Genomic DNA, 16547 nt, shown 5'->3' with positions numbered 1-16547 from the left:
GTTCACACTATAATCTTTGTTTGACATTGTTTTAATGGCTTTTGTGTTTTAACATTAGATCGGTGGATATTCCCAAGCAGGTCCCGGAAATGACGTATGTTGTTATTATTCCAGGAAGAGAAGACGGGAAAGCACTGAACTGCGTCAACAATTGTTTTCATTATACTTTCAGATTCCAGCCACAGTACAACATGGCAGTTGGGTACGTTCAAGGTTAATTTTCATAATCCTGCTTAGTAACACAACGATTGTTGATATCCTGTCCGTTTTTCAAGTCTTGTGGAAGCTACCTCGTGAGAGAACGTCGCTGTTTACATTAGCTACGCTCGTCCTCCGGTTGAACACATTTATCTGTAGTTAGCGACTGTTTGTCTATGTTGATGTTGTAAAGTTTTTTTACTTCATGCAACGGTTTTACATAATCGAGATGAGTGTGGGTTAGTAGTCCATAAACACTATACAAAGATCTTGTTTTCAACTGTTTTAAGTGTGATCTGGTGTAGTTAAGCGCTAGCTTGCTAGCGTCGTAGCTCTCCTAGCGAGATAGGATCAGTGACTTCACTTCAGGCCTCGCTTCGTAGCTTGCAATTGTCAGTTGGGATTTTCTCTTATTAGCCATGTTCTTAAACAAATTTCTACTCCGTGTCAATTTATTTCATCAGAATGAAAAATGTTGCAGTTGTTGTCAACCACAACTATATGTAGTAAAGGCTGCCACAGGCCTGACGTTGATTGCGTGTTTGTTTTTTTTTAAAATCAGCTGAGGCCCAGCAAAAGTAGTGCGAGCGTTCATAGTATGATCGTGTTAAAGGTTAAGTTTAAATATAGATACAATATTTGAATACGACACAGTTATACTGTAATAATATGTCGAAAATGACGTAGCAATACGAAACGCATTTATTATTTTACTTAAAGTGGTGAAAATCCTAATTAATACGCATATAGGGTTAGTAACCGTAATGTAAGTAAGGTTTTAGTGCAGATACTGTACGCCGTTGTCTGTTGTTTGGTTACCGATGCATTTTGGGAAATTTTAGTAGCTTCAGCATTAGATTTCCTTTTTAGATTCAAATAATTTATAAGTTACCATGTTGATGCCTGACTAAAGAAAAATGTATACTTCTCTTAACAGTCAGAAACTCTGTGATAAGAATATTCTGTATATTGGAAAATTAGCATACTATTTATCATAAAGAAAAATGGCAACAGTGAAATATTCATTAGTTATCAGTGTCTTCATGTAGTTGCAAAATATTACACACAAATTAAACCAATTAAATGAATCTTGAAAGGTGTAATTATCTTATTTCTACTTGTGTTATGTCTAAGCTTATGTTAGATGTAAACGTTTCTGTCACAGACCTCATGAGGGTTTCTTAATGTAAAATTGATGTTGGATGCCCTTTTCAATCTCCTGGATTTCACAATGCAACACCGTATCGATCCATCTATTTTGTTGAAGACGAGATGATCGCAGTCGTCTCATCTTCATCAGCTTGTCCTCTTTGTGGGTCACAGCTCCATTGGAGCCCGTCTCAGGCTTTTTCCATGTGACTGCTTTGATTAAAGTACTTCATGAATGACATGAATCTGATCATTTAAGTATATTTAGTTATGGTAATCACTGGCAAAAGTATTTCAATCAGCCACTTTCATGGGAAATAATTATAAATATAGAGTTTGAATTAGGCAGTGACTTTAAGCCATTTTCTCCATTGTCCATGGCCTTTAAAGTAAACAGAAAATGTTAAATGGTTGAAGAAGGACAAAGTTGATGATGCATGGTGTAATGTCACCTGAACAGCAGCAGTACAGTAATAACAGTGTTGATGTAAAAATGTCTGCGATATTGGAGCTTTGTGCCTTCAGAGAATGAAATATATTGTACATGTTAACTGACTTTGTGTTTTTTGCACTCACTAAGCTGAGTGCAGGCTTGAGCCCCACCCCCCATTGAGTACATGTCACATGCCCGAATTGCACCAGACATTTGTGATTGAGATCAAATGAACAGTTCTCAATCTATGCAGAAGATAGACATTTTTTAATATTTCTTTATTTAAGCGTTTTTCTTCTTTGCTTCATCTCATGCATCGCCTAGTGTTGACTCGCTGCTTTAATTATTATGTCTGCTGTAATTATATATTTTGTCTTGTACTTTGCAGCTCCTGCTGAGTGATTTGAATACCAACATGGACACATCAAACTTTGCTCACGTCATCTTCCAGAATGTGGGGAGGAGTTACCTGCCCCATGCTGCCCTGGAGTGTCACTACACCCTGACACAGTTCATCAAGCCACATCCAAAGGATTGGGTTGGCATATTCAAGGTGAATGACCCTCCGAAATACCATATATTATAGAGGCCTTACAAGAAAACACAGATGTTGGATTTATAAACTGTTTTGGAGTAATTTACAGTACCAAGCATAGCATATTATTAACAATATACTAAAAAAAAATCTCAAAAACATTTGAAAGAAAATATTGACTATCCAAACATGATAGACGGTCTTTGAATCTGTACATTTCAATGCTTTATATCTATACTTCCAAATTTATTTCAGCAGTAATCACACATTACTTTGATTTTACTAAAAACATGATTAATTCAGTGGTTACTACAACTGAATAATATTGGATATTGCCATTGTCATTTAAAAATATACTTGGCACATGGAACAGAACACTCTGACCTTCAACACACCTTAGAGTGTTCATCATGGATATGGTTGTAGATGAAAATTAATCAGATGATTGTGTGTGCTGAATTACTGGCTTGTATTTTTTATTACAAGTCTTAAATAGTCTGGTAATAATTTCATAAAAGAAGTCATAATCAAAGACATGAAAGCTTAAAAGAAAGAATTTCACTGTATTCAATATTTCAGTATACATACTATGATCACTAGACTGCTGTTTTCACCACAGTGTTTCACCGCTCAGTGAGAGACTGCCCTGGCAAATTGTGCAATAGTTAGAATAATGTTTTAATAATTTAATTGCAAAGATTTTCAATGTGAAATGAAATTTCATTGTGTACCCTGTGACAATATCATTGAAATTTTCAGAGACTCTAAAAAATATGTACACAATAGACAAATTACAAAATCAGTATTAAACCTTCAGACCATCAGATGTTACTGTATTGAAAACAGACATGATTCTGAAGTTGCCATTACTATAACCTATAAGATTTTTTTGTTGACATCACCGTATTAAAAACAGACAGTAGTCTGTCAATGATGTCACTGTATTGAAAACAGACAGGATTCTGAGGTAGATGCCACGACATGGATTCAGAAACGCTTCCAGAAACACTTCTTGAAACAGAGAACTGTCCTGTGGTTTGAAATCATTCTTGAAAAATCCTAGAAGTCCTCTAGGTAGACTGCTCGCCTTGCTGTCATTGCATAGTTTTGTCAGCATCATTGGTGATGTGGGATGCATAAGAGCACATAGCATGGATAACCTGCACATGCTATTGAGGGCACCATTAGTGCTGAAGGATATATAAAGGAGTTGGGGCTACATACACTGACAAGCAGACAGCATCTTTTCCTGTAAGATAAATGACAAACCACATTTTGCTGCTGAACTCATTGTCCCGGTTAAAAAAAGGAGGTGATTCAACACAGTGGAAAAGATAAGTCTGTTACATCATTTTTGAAACATGCTACCTTTGCAAAATTTTGTTTTCACAAACAATTTAATTTTAAATTTTAATTTTTAAGTCTTTTTTTCAGTTCCACTATTGGTTTTAGTGATTTGTAAATTATTGAGTACTGTCTTTACTTACATTTTACACAGCATCCCAAAACTTAAGTCAGGGTTTGTTTTATAGAGTATTTTTGTCATTATTATTACATTTTATTTATTAACACATGGTTATCACACTATTCACATGCTATGCCCAGCTGTATTCGAAAGTGTGTGAAACATTTGGCTCTACAAGACCGACATTCTGTTCTATCGACCACACATGAGAATAAAGCACAGGAAACACATCTTATCACACTTTCTATGTTTGTTATTTATTTTATTTATTTAGTGTGTATTATCAATGATAATTCTTTGTGGATTTATGAACTGGATGTTATCGATAGAGATTTGTACCAATCCTCCTGAGAAAAAAGGTCACGTCAGACCATTGTAAGTAAATCAAGTAATGTCTAGAGGCTGTTTGAATGCTGGATTCAACACTCCGTCATAGCTGAATTCCACATCACATTATGTTTAGCCTTGAGGTAGGCACCAACTGGTACTGCAGAGTATAAAATCACCAAATTCTTGAGCGGAAAAGCTGAGGGCAGGATTGTGAATCACGTAAATGTTCATATCAGTGCTGACAGATGTGAAGTTTGGTGCCAGCTTGGCTTTTACAAAGGTACTTCCATATGCTACACATTGATCCAGCGTGAGCGAATGATTACCCTTAGTTGTTTGGATACGAGCAATTTCTTGTTATTTTTTTTAACACTTTAGTGCATTTCTATTTTGATTTTAATGATGCTGAATCCTGTACATGTAATTTAAACTTATCATTTTTGTTTGCTCATCAATGAAAATTAATAGATGGGAGACTGGTTCATGTTTGCATGTGGAGAAGAGCAGCTGTTGGCCCTTTAATTTTGGAACATGTGCTACTGTGTGATGGGAACTCCATGTTCCTTCAGGGAGGAATGTTGTTGGGACATGCTGTTTAGGTGGACTAGGAGAAAGCTAGCAGTGTTATAATTAACCTGTCTTCCAGCACATCTCTGTGTGATTAATGAGCAGGTTGTTCCTGATTTTATACTGTCTGACTGGCACAGAGACAATACTTTACATCCTGCGGCTGCTGCCAACTTGACATGGGCTTCTTTTGGCTTTCTTGCAGAAATATGACTATTCTTAGCTAGTGGTGACATTTTTGACAGAGATATCTGTTGCATTAAATGACTCATTTAGTTTCTGCCTTTGACTTAAGCAGCGTTGTCTTTGTTATCAGTGCGCAGAAGCTGTGTTCCAGTCACCAGTCCAGTTTTTTCTGCAATGTCTATACCTCTCCTTACATGTATATAGCAGACCAGTCTGTTGTAAGTAAAGGAGTTCCTGTCACCCACCACCACCTCTGCAGCTTTAATGAGTGGACTGGTAAAGGCTAGCCTTCAGTAATGACACTCACTAACTAGGTGCATGTTTTAATTGCTTCCTGTTCTTTACTGCTGGAGGCTGGTCCTGCACTAGTGACTGGAGCACTGGGGCTTTCTATCTGTGACTCAGATGAACACTTGTGGTATTGTAGCTGTAGCTTGAATGCAGGTGAGAAAGAAAAGTACTCACATAGTGGAAACAAACCAAAAACATATGTTTTAGCAGTACATAAACTGCAATCTGTATACACCAACATTTATTGTTTAGTTTAGGTAAAACTTTTACATTTACATCACATAACTTTATCTACAAGGCAGTGGTTGGTGTAATGGGTATGTTTGACATGGCCTGGTGTGGATTCGTAAGTGTGCCTGAGTGTGCACACCAAGCCAGCCAGCTCAATGTGACTCTGATTTTGTTTGACAGTTTTATGGCACCAGGCTGGAGTTATGGATGTATTTTCTATGCTCCCCCCTCATCAACCATCAGTTAACAACACATAAAATGCAAATAGAATTACATTTTGCTTTTCATTTTCAAGTCACCTATGTATAAAATTTTCACCTATTTTCCTCTTCCTGTTCAAAGTGAGTTGTAGCTACATTTTCACAGTTGGGCTTGTCCATGACCAGGGCCAGGCCACATGCACGTGGTGATGAGGAGCTGGAGTGGTTAAAGAAGTGATCACTTTTCTTGTTCAGAAAAAAAATAAAAAATCACAGTTTGCGATGCCTTACACTATCATCACATCCCACATGATTACCGTAATAAACCGATTGGAGATATTTTGGAAGTGGCACTGTGTGGATTCTAGGAAGTCTCCCTGTTAATCCTCCATTGTTATTATCCTACACTGATGTGGTGGGAATGTCTGCTTGAATGGATTCCCCACAATGTCTCACAGGTTGGTTGGAGCACAGCGAGGGACTATTACACATTCTTGTGGTCACCTCTTCCTGAGAACTATGTTGAAGGCACAGCGGTCTACAGAACGGTGGTCTTTCAGGGTAAGATTATACCATACTTTTATATAACTTTGACACCTTTTAATAACCGCATATCAGAGGTCTGTTCAGAGGATTGTTTCCAAATTGGTGGATATAGCTGAAAGAGAAATGTTCCCCACTGATATTTTCTGAGGTTAATGACCCACAAGTTTATGTGTTTTTGTCTTTCATACTTTTTTCTGTAATGGAGATTTAGAAAAAAAATGGTGAAATACATCCTTTCTAAATTTAAACCCTATAACCCTGAAGAGGTGTGGTGTGTGTTTCAGACCACAGAACCACCAAAGCATGCTTTTTTACTTCTATAAGTTATACTTTCACACTTTAGAGTTACAACTGAGGAAAGGACACTTATCTCAAAGTTATAACTGCTTTGTTTTCACTTGAGAATAAATACACAGTATGGACTGGGTGGCTTTATGGTTGTTTTGATTCACACAATGATTCACTGACTAGATGCCTTTCCTCCCCAGGTTATTATGTGCCCAATGATGATGGTGAGTTCTATCAGTTTTGTTATGTGACCCACAAAGGGGAGATCAGGGGAGCGAGCACGCCATTCCAGTTTCGTGCTAGCAGCCCTTCAGAAGATGAACTGCTGACTGTGGAGGATGAGTGCAACTCTGACATCCTGGTGGTCACCACCAAGGCAGGCTTCCTTGAGGTACGGTCTGCCTTGGCAACATTATATATACGTGTCCTGTTCTTAATTAGTTGTCCCATTCTCTGACTTCACGCTAGTTTAATAAGGACGTCATGTACAGTAGTGAACAATAATGTTTACTGAATGGGCACAATGGACTATGTCTGTGTAGGGTCTCAGTTATCCATGTCATGTTTGTCCAAAGCTGTTTAAATCAATCTACTGGACTTTAAGAAAGTCTCTTGGATGAGAGGCGAAATGTTTTCAAGAAACTTTCTTTAAAGTCCAGTGGAGCATTTGAGCACGGTTGACTACTTTGTTAGTGCAATGAACATCTTGAACAATTTAACTTTATGTGCAGCAAAAGGTGGAAGAAACCCAGCGAGAGAAAGAGGAGCTGGTCAAAAACATGGCCCTCCTGCAGCAAGAGAAGAGCCAGCTGGAAACTGAGAAGGAGACCTTACAGAAGGAGTGTGAACAGGAGAAAAAAACATGCGCCCAGCTAAGAAGAGAGAACCAAGTAAGCAGAGAATGGATTTAGACAACTTTTGGAAGCAGACAGAGTGACACCATAAAGAGGAGAGGGAAGAAGTGTTTCTGTTTTAATAGCAAAAGGCCTTGTGCCTTTTCTGTCATAAAAGAATTGCTGTTCTTTGTTGTAGATAGAAGAACAGAACTGAGCATACCACTCAAAGTACTCAGTCACATGATTGATGGTGATACTTATCTGTCCTAATAGTGCTTTAGCACCCCCTAGTGAAAGACTGCAAAACATACAGAGGTACCAAAACTTATGATGCACTTAAAGTATAAATTACATTCCGACAGATATGAATTCAGCTTTTTACAGCATAACATTAAGTTTTAAAAGCAGTGTCAGGAATAATGCATATTGCTGTTCTCTGCCATAAATTTGATGGTTTTAGAATGGCTTTCAGATGAATACATGATTACAGGTTTGTGGTTGTTAATTTTATGACCATACTTTTATATGATTTTTTTTATGTTGTGTGAATATAAAGAATCCAAAATTCTGTCTATAAACAAATTGTAATATAGATAAATTTTAAAAAAACGTCATTTTTCTTGATTCTTCATTTCAAACATGAAAATTGTTTAATAAGCAATTTTAGATTCTATAGTTGAAAGTTATACACTAGAAGGTTACTATTAATTTTTGACCTCTCATATGGAAGGAGTAACAAATAATGTAGTGGAATATCTCCTCTGCTGGATTGAATCTTTTGTTTTGGGTCAAGTATTATATTTTATTGTCTTCCAGGAGGTGCAGAATTCTTCCCAATCCCTTCAAGAGGAGAAAGAGGAGGTGAAAAGGAGGCTGGAAGAGGCCACATCCAGAGTTCTACAGCTGGAGGAGGATCTGATTGAAGTCACACAGAAGGGCCTTAAAAAGGAAACTGAGCTGGACAAGTAAGATGAAACTTTAGAATTTTATTTGTCATTGTTTAAAAAAATATTAAGGAACATTTTGCAATAATTAGGTTATTAAGACATCATCTTCTAAATATGTTTAACTGTAAAATCAATTCAGTAGTAAACACAGTTTGCTGTTTTTGTCTGAATGTTGAATAAAAAATGGCATAAATGTTGAAAAGATCATAATTACATCTCGCTTCAAAGCAGTGATGTATTGTAATTGTCAGCGTTTGTGTGTTCGTCCGTTCGTTCATTCGTTCGTCCTTCCTTCTGTATCTACCAAATATCTGCGCAAACAAAAAGCACATTACTCGGGCAGCAAAGGGGATGAAAATTAGATGATGATCTTGACTTTGAGAAAACTAGGTCAAGGTCAAATTTCAACTGTTGTGCACTCGAACCGGATAACATAGAAAGACGTGGGAGAAGGCCAGTGTGTGTAAGACCATAGATCAAAGCTAGTGCTTTGAGCTGTCTATGCACTAGCTTTGATCTATGATCTTACTTACACTGGCCTTCTCCATATGCACTAGTCTATGCACTAGTCAGGTACTACTTTCAGGGTACCCTAACCTACCCTGAAAGTAGGTCAGGCTAAGTCACGGGATGTTAGTTCAAATTATTACAAATGTCGCATGTGGACATTTTCACAAGATGTATTGCCCACCACTGTGTATAACAGTATTTATGACATTTTTTTCAGTCTCAAGGATAGAGTGAAGAAACTTACTACGGAGAAGGAGGCACTGGAGTCTTATCTCAAGAATGAGAAAGATGAGAAGGAGCTCTACAAGGTAATGTCCTGTGTAGTATAATAATGTATGGACAAGAGTTTCATTATCACATAAAGATTAATAGCACAAAATATGATCCCAGGATTTTGGAAGGTACTGGCTATGTTCTTTCAGATCACATGATCATTGTGTTCCATGTCTGGATATGACAGTTTTTTGATTTTATTAGATTTTCCTAAATTGATGATTATTTTTCTTGGTTATTTTGTCATTTCTTTAATGTTTCTTCCTGGTGTATTTATTTCGCACGTTCCTTCCCGAGCTAGTCGTCTGAACAGGGCATGGCTTATTCTGTAATCTTCTGATCCGTTTGGTGGTTCTGTGTCTTTTTTGTGGTGAGCTTTGCACAGGAACTGGGAGCACCACATGTTGTAATGTCGTCATGGAAATCTAGCCAAAAAGCTATACGTTATTTCACTTGCAACATCACACTGGAGCTATTGCAGAAAGAAAACTTTATGGGCCTATCCCAGTTGTTGTTTTTTTAATTGAGTTCACGCAACATTAATTTTAATAGTTATACGTACTTTGTACATGATCATGATTTGCGTTGTATAAACCAGGCAGAAGCCAACAATCTCATGTTTTATAATGTCTTCTGCCTGCATGTGGCCTTGCGTGTTTCAGATTCACCTGAAAAACCGGGAGCTGGAGAATACTAAGCTGAGTGCAGAGCTGCAGATGCTGAAGTCAGTGGATGTGAACAAAGAAAACACCATCGCTCAGTTCAAAGAGGAGGTGGGACGCCTGCAGGCATGTCTCACTGAGAAGGAGAAACAGTATAGAGAGATCCTGGCCAAAGTTCCCTCCTTGGTAAAAAGATTTTTGCTTTGAATTCATTAAAAGTCAAAGTTTGTCAAGTTGTTTTCCGTGTTATTTGAACTGATTATTTTGCTAATAAGATAAGATGAAGAGTCTAAATGATAACAAAAGGAAAAAAACTATTTATATAATGACATTAATTGTCATCTCTAATGGTCGGCCTCATGCAGGGAGATATGAAGGCCCTGAAGGAGCAGCTGCGGCAGAAGGAGGAGCAGCTCCAGGCAAACCAGCAGCAGTCCTCCTTGTTAGCTGCTGAGCTGCGGGATGCCTCCAGCACCCGCGACCGGACCATGTCTGAACTCTACCACATGAAGCTGGAGGCTGATGCCCTTCGCCAGGCCAAAGCTGATGCTCAGGCACAGTGCGTCCGTCTGGAGTGTCTGGTAGAACAGATGAAGGCAGAGGCCAAGATGGAAGCTGTAAGGATGATGATCAGTCTACTAACAGGCTGTGTTTGTTTGTTGTTGTTTTTTTTTTTCATTGAAACTTGATAAGGTGTGAGCCAGGGCTCTGGATGATGTGGTGCCACCAGGAATTTGTTCCATTTCCTTTAACTTTGGACAGGGTGTTCCTCTTTTGTTTTTTCTTTTTACATTATCATTAGTTTTTCATAGGATAATACCTCGATCTTGATTTTAAAAAAAGAATCCATTGTAAAGATCAGGGCAAGAAACCTGGAAGTACTTCTATTGTGTATCTTATAAACACAGAGGTTCAATAATCCTTTGATGGATGTGACATACTGTTATCTTTCAGAATTTCAAAAAAAGCAAATATGGTAGATTTGGGTACAGATGCAGATCTGTACGAACAGTGGAATGTTGTATGAGCTCTGCAAGTCTTTACACCTCAAGCTGACGTGATGTTACCTCTGCCAAGGAATCCGTTCTCATCATTGTTTGCAGAAATCTTGTGCCTATCAAAAGTACACTCTCTTCTCCCAAATGAAATATTTTGTAGTTTCCATGAATGCTGCAAAGTACAAAGATACGTTTTACTTTTTTTATTGCGATATATACTGTATATTTAAATACAAAAATGTTTTCACAGAACAACTAAATTGAAAGATTGGACGTCATTGTATTTTTATTGTCCTAACACAATTGGTCAAACACAACACAATAATGATAATGAAATCTGTTGAGGGGGGATTTACTGCTTGTGCCTTTCTTAGCTCAGACCTGACCAGATCTACAATACTCTAAATGAAAAACAGGAGAACTTGTTTTGTAGCACATAACCTCTCTACGTTACATCAGTTGGCTCATTGCTGTGCTTGATGTTTGATCTGTTCTTTGGTAATGTTTGTTGTCACCAGACCAAAACAGAAGAAGAAACTACAGATCCTGCTGTCGTAATGGAGCTGCAGAGAGAGGTGGAGGACCTGAAGCTGCGTTTGCACATGGCTGCAGAGCACTACAAGGAGAAATACAAGGAATGTCAGCGACTGCAAAAACAAGTGCTTAGACTCTCTGAACATCAAGGGGTAGGGCCCACGTGAAACCAACACACATACTGTACACTTCTCCAGTGAAAGCACTGAACTTGGACTCAATTTCTGTCACCAATTCCTGCCTATCACTCGTCACTAGTCTCCTCAGAGTTAAAAGGACCTACTCTCTTTTTTGATTGGAAAAAGATTAGGCAAATTCCTATTTTTCAACATTCAATGTGCTTCTTTAACTTATAATCGTGGTTATTTTTCTTACATGAATTGAATAAAAGTCTATAAAATACACAAATATATAATTCACTGTAAAATTTTGATTTCTTGTTTTCAGCAATTTCTATTTGTATTGATATGTTTTTGATTAGCCTTGCCAACCATGCCTGCTCTAATTTGCGCTTCATTGAAGTGATTTTGACACTTTTTCTCTTGTCTGTAGGAGCTGAAAAGAAGCTTTGCACAAGAAGCCACAATAATCCCTGCCTCAGTGAGTCCAGACACATCCGTGCCAGGTACGTTACATCTGTGAGCTACAGACAGAAGAATGATATTCAAACTGATGATTTGTTAGCTGTCCAGACAATTAATTTATACTTTGTATTTGTCTGTTATTAATCAATAATTCTACTACCTCCACCAAGTGTTGGTGAAGACTATGTGTTTGATGCTTATTGTTTATTTGTTTGCACATCTGCATGTGCATTTGTAAGGAGGATAATGCTATTATAATTCTGGAAAAAATGTGATGATTTTTGGTAAGGCAGGCAGAACATATGTTTAGCTTTTGAGATGGTATCATCTGTGATGATCAGCTGAAGTGCTCTACTCTAATTGGTATGGAATGATTTCTCTACTAGAATGAGTCCTTTGTGTAAAAGGGCTACTTGAAAACGCCGTGTTTGTCCTAAACAGTCAGTGGCAGTAGGGTGGTCAGGGCATAAGAGGCTTCATAAATTTGCTTGGCGGAGTTTTGTGCCATACAGGTTGCATAAAAGAGAGGAAGACGTACTGTACCTTTATTGATCAAGGATGTTGTAGGGTAAGGGTGAGAATTGATTAAAGACTAAGCTCCCTGGGCCACTTCTTCAATACATCACTGCAAATAAGACACTTGTGGTCACTACAAACTGATAGAACAACTGTATCAACATGGTGGAATCTTTCTGCTTTGGAAATCCATCACCACTATCTTAGTTTTGCTGATGTTGTCTCTAGGTGGTTCTTGTTACTCCGTCCTAACACGGTTCTGGCTAGGTGTCTGTATTACCTCCTTGTTGTTGCCTGAGATGCAGTCAAGTTTGGAGGTAAAACGTCTGAAAACGTCTTGTTGGAGGGGTTCTCAAATTGAAACAGAAATCCAAGTGGTCATGGCTGAACGAAAATGTTTATTACAGTTCCTTTGGGGTTGTCAGTGTTGCTGGTGGTGCTGGCCCATTTTTGTCAATGAGCGCTTCTCAGCCAGCAGTAATGGTTGGACAGCATCAGAGCCATTGTCATAAAGTCAAGAGAAATTGTAATAGCTAGTTAGATATACGAGTAATTCAAAATACTTTTTAAGAATAAACAGAAGAACGGACTTGTTTCCTAAGCAAATTATTTGCAAACTGTGTTGTCTTTACAGGAAGTCCAGGGTCTGCTGATCCAATGCTGGAGGCCATCATCCAGGAGAAGCTCAAAGGCATCAGCAGGGAGGCGTCCGATCGGAACGACAAGTACAGGAAATGCAAACAGATGCTGGTGGTAAGAATCTTACCATTTACTTACCGTGATGTTCAGACCCTATCGTCAAAGAACTGTGTTCTCCAAAGTTGAAATATTTGGAATGTGCTATTCAAAGTAAAAGACAAAAGAAACTTGAAGAGAGGGCTTGATTAATTTATGATTGCTTTATAGGAAGAGAAGGATCGTAGCTGCATGATTGCTGATGAGTTGGCCAAGATGGAAGTGAAATTTAAGGAACAGTTAAAGACAAATGAGAACCTGAAACTGCAGTTAGCGTCAGAGGAAGATCGCTACAAGGTTGGTTCGCCTTCATTCAGCTGCCGGTAACGCTGCTCCCTTTGAACACTTTCTGCGCTTTCCCTGGTGGTTGTGGCTGGCCTACCTCAGGGACTGAGCCTTTGATACCATCTCTCAGTTGCTCTGACAGTGTTGTTTATGAGCAGGTTTATCTGTGAGACGACATTTTACTGGTGTTTATGTCAGGAACAAGCAAAGCGTGGCTCTGTGGAGTCATCTCCAGTTGCTTGGCTAATGCTGTGCTTGGCTCAAGTCTGGCGGATATTTGCTTAGTGTCTCAGAAGAATCCAAACGGGCTGTGTCACTTTAAGCTCTATTGTAGATAAATCAGTCCTCTGCAAAGGGATGCATTTTACGGCTGTGATGACTTAATGTCTGGCTCTGAGTTCTGAGAGCATTTCAATAATGCAGTTTCAAATCAGCAGCACATGTCAGATGTCTGACGCTTGACTGTGTTTCTTGTCCTCTTCTTTTGTTTATGTCAGAGCCAGGTAGCTGAGAAGGGACGGGAGCTGAAAGAATTGAAAGACGCTCTAGCACTTGTTGTGAAGGAGAAGGAAAAACTGGAAGGGGTTGGTCACAGCTTTCAATTTCCACGTTTTACAATTGCCTGAAAAGTCCCATTCCTTTTTGGTTTTCTCAATCCTGATCTGGTCTATGTTTAATATGTCTCTAATTGTTGAAGCAAAGTAAATAACTTCTTATTTTCCATTCAATTACTTCAAACCACAGTAAGGTCCTCACTGGCCTGAAATATTGCTTTAGTGTAATGTTGTTGCAGCTAAGAGGAGCAGAATGACTCAATTTGAGGTTTAGACTGTAAATTAAATTGGCGTCTGCAACTAACATCAATAAAACGCAGCGTCCTTTTCCCTTTGAAAACAAGAAGAGTTTTTTTTTTCATGAAAGCTCTGATTAAGCAAGAAAAAACAAAAAGTCAGAGCTTCAGTGCTGCGTGTGACTGAAAACAGTGATGTATTGATATGTCGACAGGCATTTACAGATGAAACTAAATTGGCTCCTCAGAAAAAAAGGTTTATGCCCATGCTAACATTTGTTTTTGCCTCTGGTCTGTGTTTTTATCAGAATCATGTAAATGCATCTGTTTCTTCTGCAGGAGCGTCATCAGGCCAGTAACAGCGAGATGGGAGAGCAGGCGGGAGGTGAGAAAACCAGTTTGGAGAGTAACCAGTCCAGTGTGCCTTTATTCCTGCAGTACCCTGTCCCATACACCCAAGATGCCCCCACTCCTCTTCTGGTCTCTCAAAGCCCCAGCAAGTTGCATTTTGGGAACCCTTACTCCGTCTCCGACTCAAAGGGTTAGTTTTCTTTTCAGAAACAGGCTAACATTTTTGTGGAAATGCAGAAATAAATTATTTTTATTTACAGTCCAAAGCTGTTCAATCAATCCACTGGACTTTTAGAAAGTTTCTTGAAGACGTTTCGCCTCTCATCCTAGAGGAGTCTTCATTTCTGAACCTTTCTTTAAGTGCAGTGGATTGATTTAAACGGCTTTGGATAACCATGACCGGGATAACTGAGAACCTACACAGTCATGTATTTACAGTCGTGTCTGAATCATCTTTTTTGCAGATGAAGAAGATGAGGAGCTCTCAGCTGACCAGCTGCTTAGGCTGCCCCCTGTGGGCCCACCCTCCTGGGACAGTAATGTAGTGTGCATCCAACCTTCCCGAAACCATAGCAGGCCAGAAGGCCACGAAGAGTCGGAGGAGAAGCAAACCAACAGTGATGTAAGATTCACTACAGTCTGACTTCATTGTGTCCACCGTGTTAAGTCTTCACAGATATGCTTGGTTTTCTTTCATGAAGGATATTTTGTTTTCCCTTTCAGGATAATACTAATGATCCTCCTGCAGCAACTGAAACTCGCAGTCCATTTGTTAACGATGGACAAACTGGCTTCTGCTTTGAGCCTAGGTAACGTTCAAGTCACATCCATAAGCTCTTGTAAATGCTGTCCAAGTTTGCTGCGTGCTACATTTTTCTGAACCTGTGTATTGTAGCATGTGCCAAATGTTTGTGCTGCTGCACAACCCGTTTTGTTGGTATTAATCAAGCAGTGGGCCACCCAAGTCGAATCACACATGCTCTCTATTAGCCTCTGCCCCTGTTTGCCTACATCATTACTTCTCTATTTTGAAGCAACCTTTTCTTTTTGTTTCTGTTTTCCTATCCTTTTCACATGTGCAGCATGGACATGAAGCGATGCCCACTGTGTGAAGTCATCTTCCCACCCAACTATGACCAGAACAAGTTTGAGGAACACGTGGAGAGCCACTGGAAAATCTGCCCCATGTGCAGCGAGCAGTTCCCTCTGGACTACGACCAGAATGTGTTTGAGAATCATGTGCTCACTCACTTCGATGGCCACCCGCTCAGCGTCGACTAGAGCAACAGAAAGCAGCACGTCCACTCCGCCTACTTCCTGTCGCCACTGAGATAAATCACTCTGCGCTCTTCTCTGCATGTAACGGTGTGAAGATCCACTCTTTAGGACTAAACTGACTTTTGCTTTGTTATTTCAACTTAGAGAAACACTTTGAAGTGATGTGACATTTTGAAATGACATTGTAATTCAGTGTAAATCGTAGGGCTACTGACTCTGTCGACAAGTGTTTTTCAAATAGGTGGCAGATTTCCCTTAAATTGGAGTTGTGGAATAATTTGGGAGGTTAGACTGCTCTATGTTCACATGCTGACTGTAAATCGACTTTGGTTCCACAGATCTGGGAGCCAACAGGATGTCATGAATCAGGGAAAGAGATTTTGTTTACCAACCTTGCATTTGAAACATCCAACCAAACAGTTCCGCCCTTAAACATCATTGTACAAATTTTCACATTCTTTATAAAGAGAAGCCTTGGTGCACGATATGCAGTCAGGGATAAATCTTCAGTAATTACATTAAGCCATTATTATAAAATATACCATCAGATCATCTATTTTAGGATAATTAAAGCCAATGATGTTGTGCGAGCCTTGATTCCTTGTGTTTATGATTTTTAATAATTTAATTGGGGTTTTTTGTCAGAATTTTAACAAGCCCTTTTTCATCGGCTAATCAGTGCATGCTGAGCTTATGTTCCTGTTTCCTCTTCGTTCTTCTTTTACATGGTTAAGTTATTTCATTCATAGAAATGTCTGATTTGTTAAGTGAGTTTCATGTACCTAATACAATCTAATAAAGTCTGTTTCAAAGTCAGCTGTGTCCAAGC

The 16547-nt window shown here is 38.8% G+C and overlaps 1 protein-coding gene across 3 annotated transcripts; it reads left to right on the top strand.

Moving 5' to 3' along the window:
- Positions 1 to 114: 114 nt before the first annotated feature.
- Positions 115 to 16534, top strand: tax1bp1b (Tax1 (human T-cell leukemia virus type I) binding protein 1b). Of its 3 annotated transcripts, XM_068323144.1 has the most exons (18): positions 115 to 202; positions 2169 to 2333; positions 6044 to 6146; positions 6620 to 6810; positions 7151 to 7309; positions 8072 to 8220; positions 8930 to 9020; positions 9648 to 9833; positions 10013 to 10264; positions 11164 to 11331; positions 11732 to 11804; positions 12914 to 13032; positions 13186 to 13311; positions 13797 to 13883; positions 14429 to 14630; positions 14905 to 15062; positions 15164 to 15249; positions 15523 to 16534. In XM_068323144.1, exons 2-18 carry the CDS (start codon positions 2196 to 2198, stop codon positions 15719 to 15721), a joined length of 2487 nt encoding a protein of 828 aa, XP_068179245.1. In that variant the 5' UTR covers positions 115 to 202; positions 2169 to 2195; the 3' UTR covers positions 15722 to 16534. The 3 variants fall into 3 exon arrangements, with proteins under 3 accessions (XP_068179245.1, XP_068179246.1, XP_068179248.1); XM_068323145.1 differs by lacking the exon at positions 13797 to 13883; XM_068323147.1 differs by lacking the exons at positions 13186 to 13311; positions 13797 to 13883.
- Positions 16535 to 16547: the final 13 nt, after the last annotated feature.

The sequence above is a fragment of the Antennarius striatus genome, chromosome 9, assembly GCF_040054535.1.
Source record: "Antennarius striatus isolate MH-2024 chromosome 9, ASM4005453v1, whole genome shotgun sequence".
NCBI lineage: Eukaryota > Metazoa > Chordata > Actinopteri > Lophiiformes > Antennariidae > Antennarius > Antennarius striatus.
This window is presented reverse-complemented; position numbering and strand designations above follow the sequence as displayed.

Excerpts from the sequence above, each read along its gene's own strand:
- tax1bp1b (XM_068323144.1), top strand. The coding sequence starts at position 2,196 with ATGGACACATCAAACTTTGCTCACGTCATCTTCCAGAATGTGGGGAGG. Across the intron at positions 10,265-11,163 it reads CAGAGGCCAAGATGGAAGCT|ACCAAAACAGAAGAAGAAAC; the intron begins GTAAGGATGATG and ends TGTTGTCACCAG. Across the intron at positions 11,805-12,913 it reads TCCAGACACATCCGTGCCAG|GAAGTCCAGGGTCTGCTGAT; the intron begins GTACGTTACATC and ends TTGTCTTTACAG.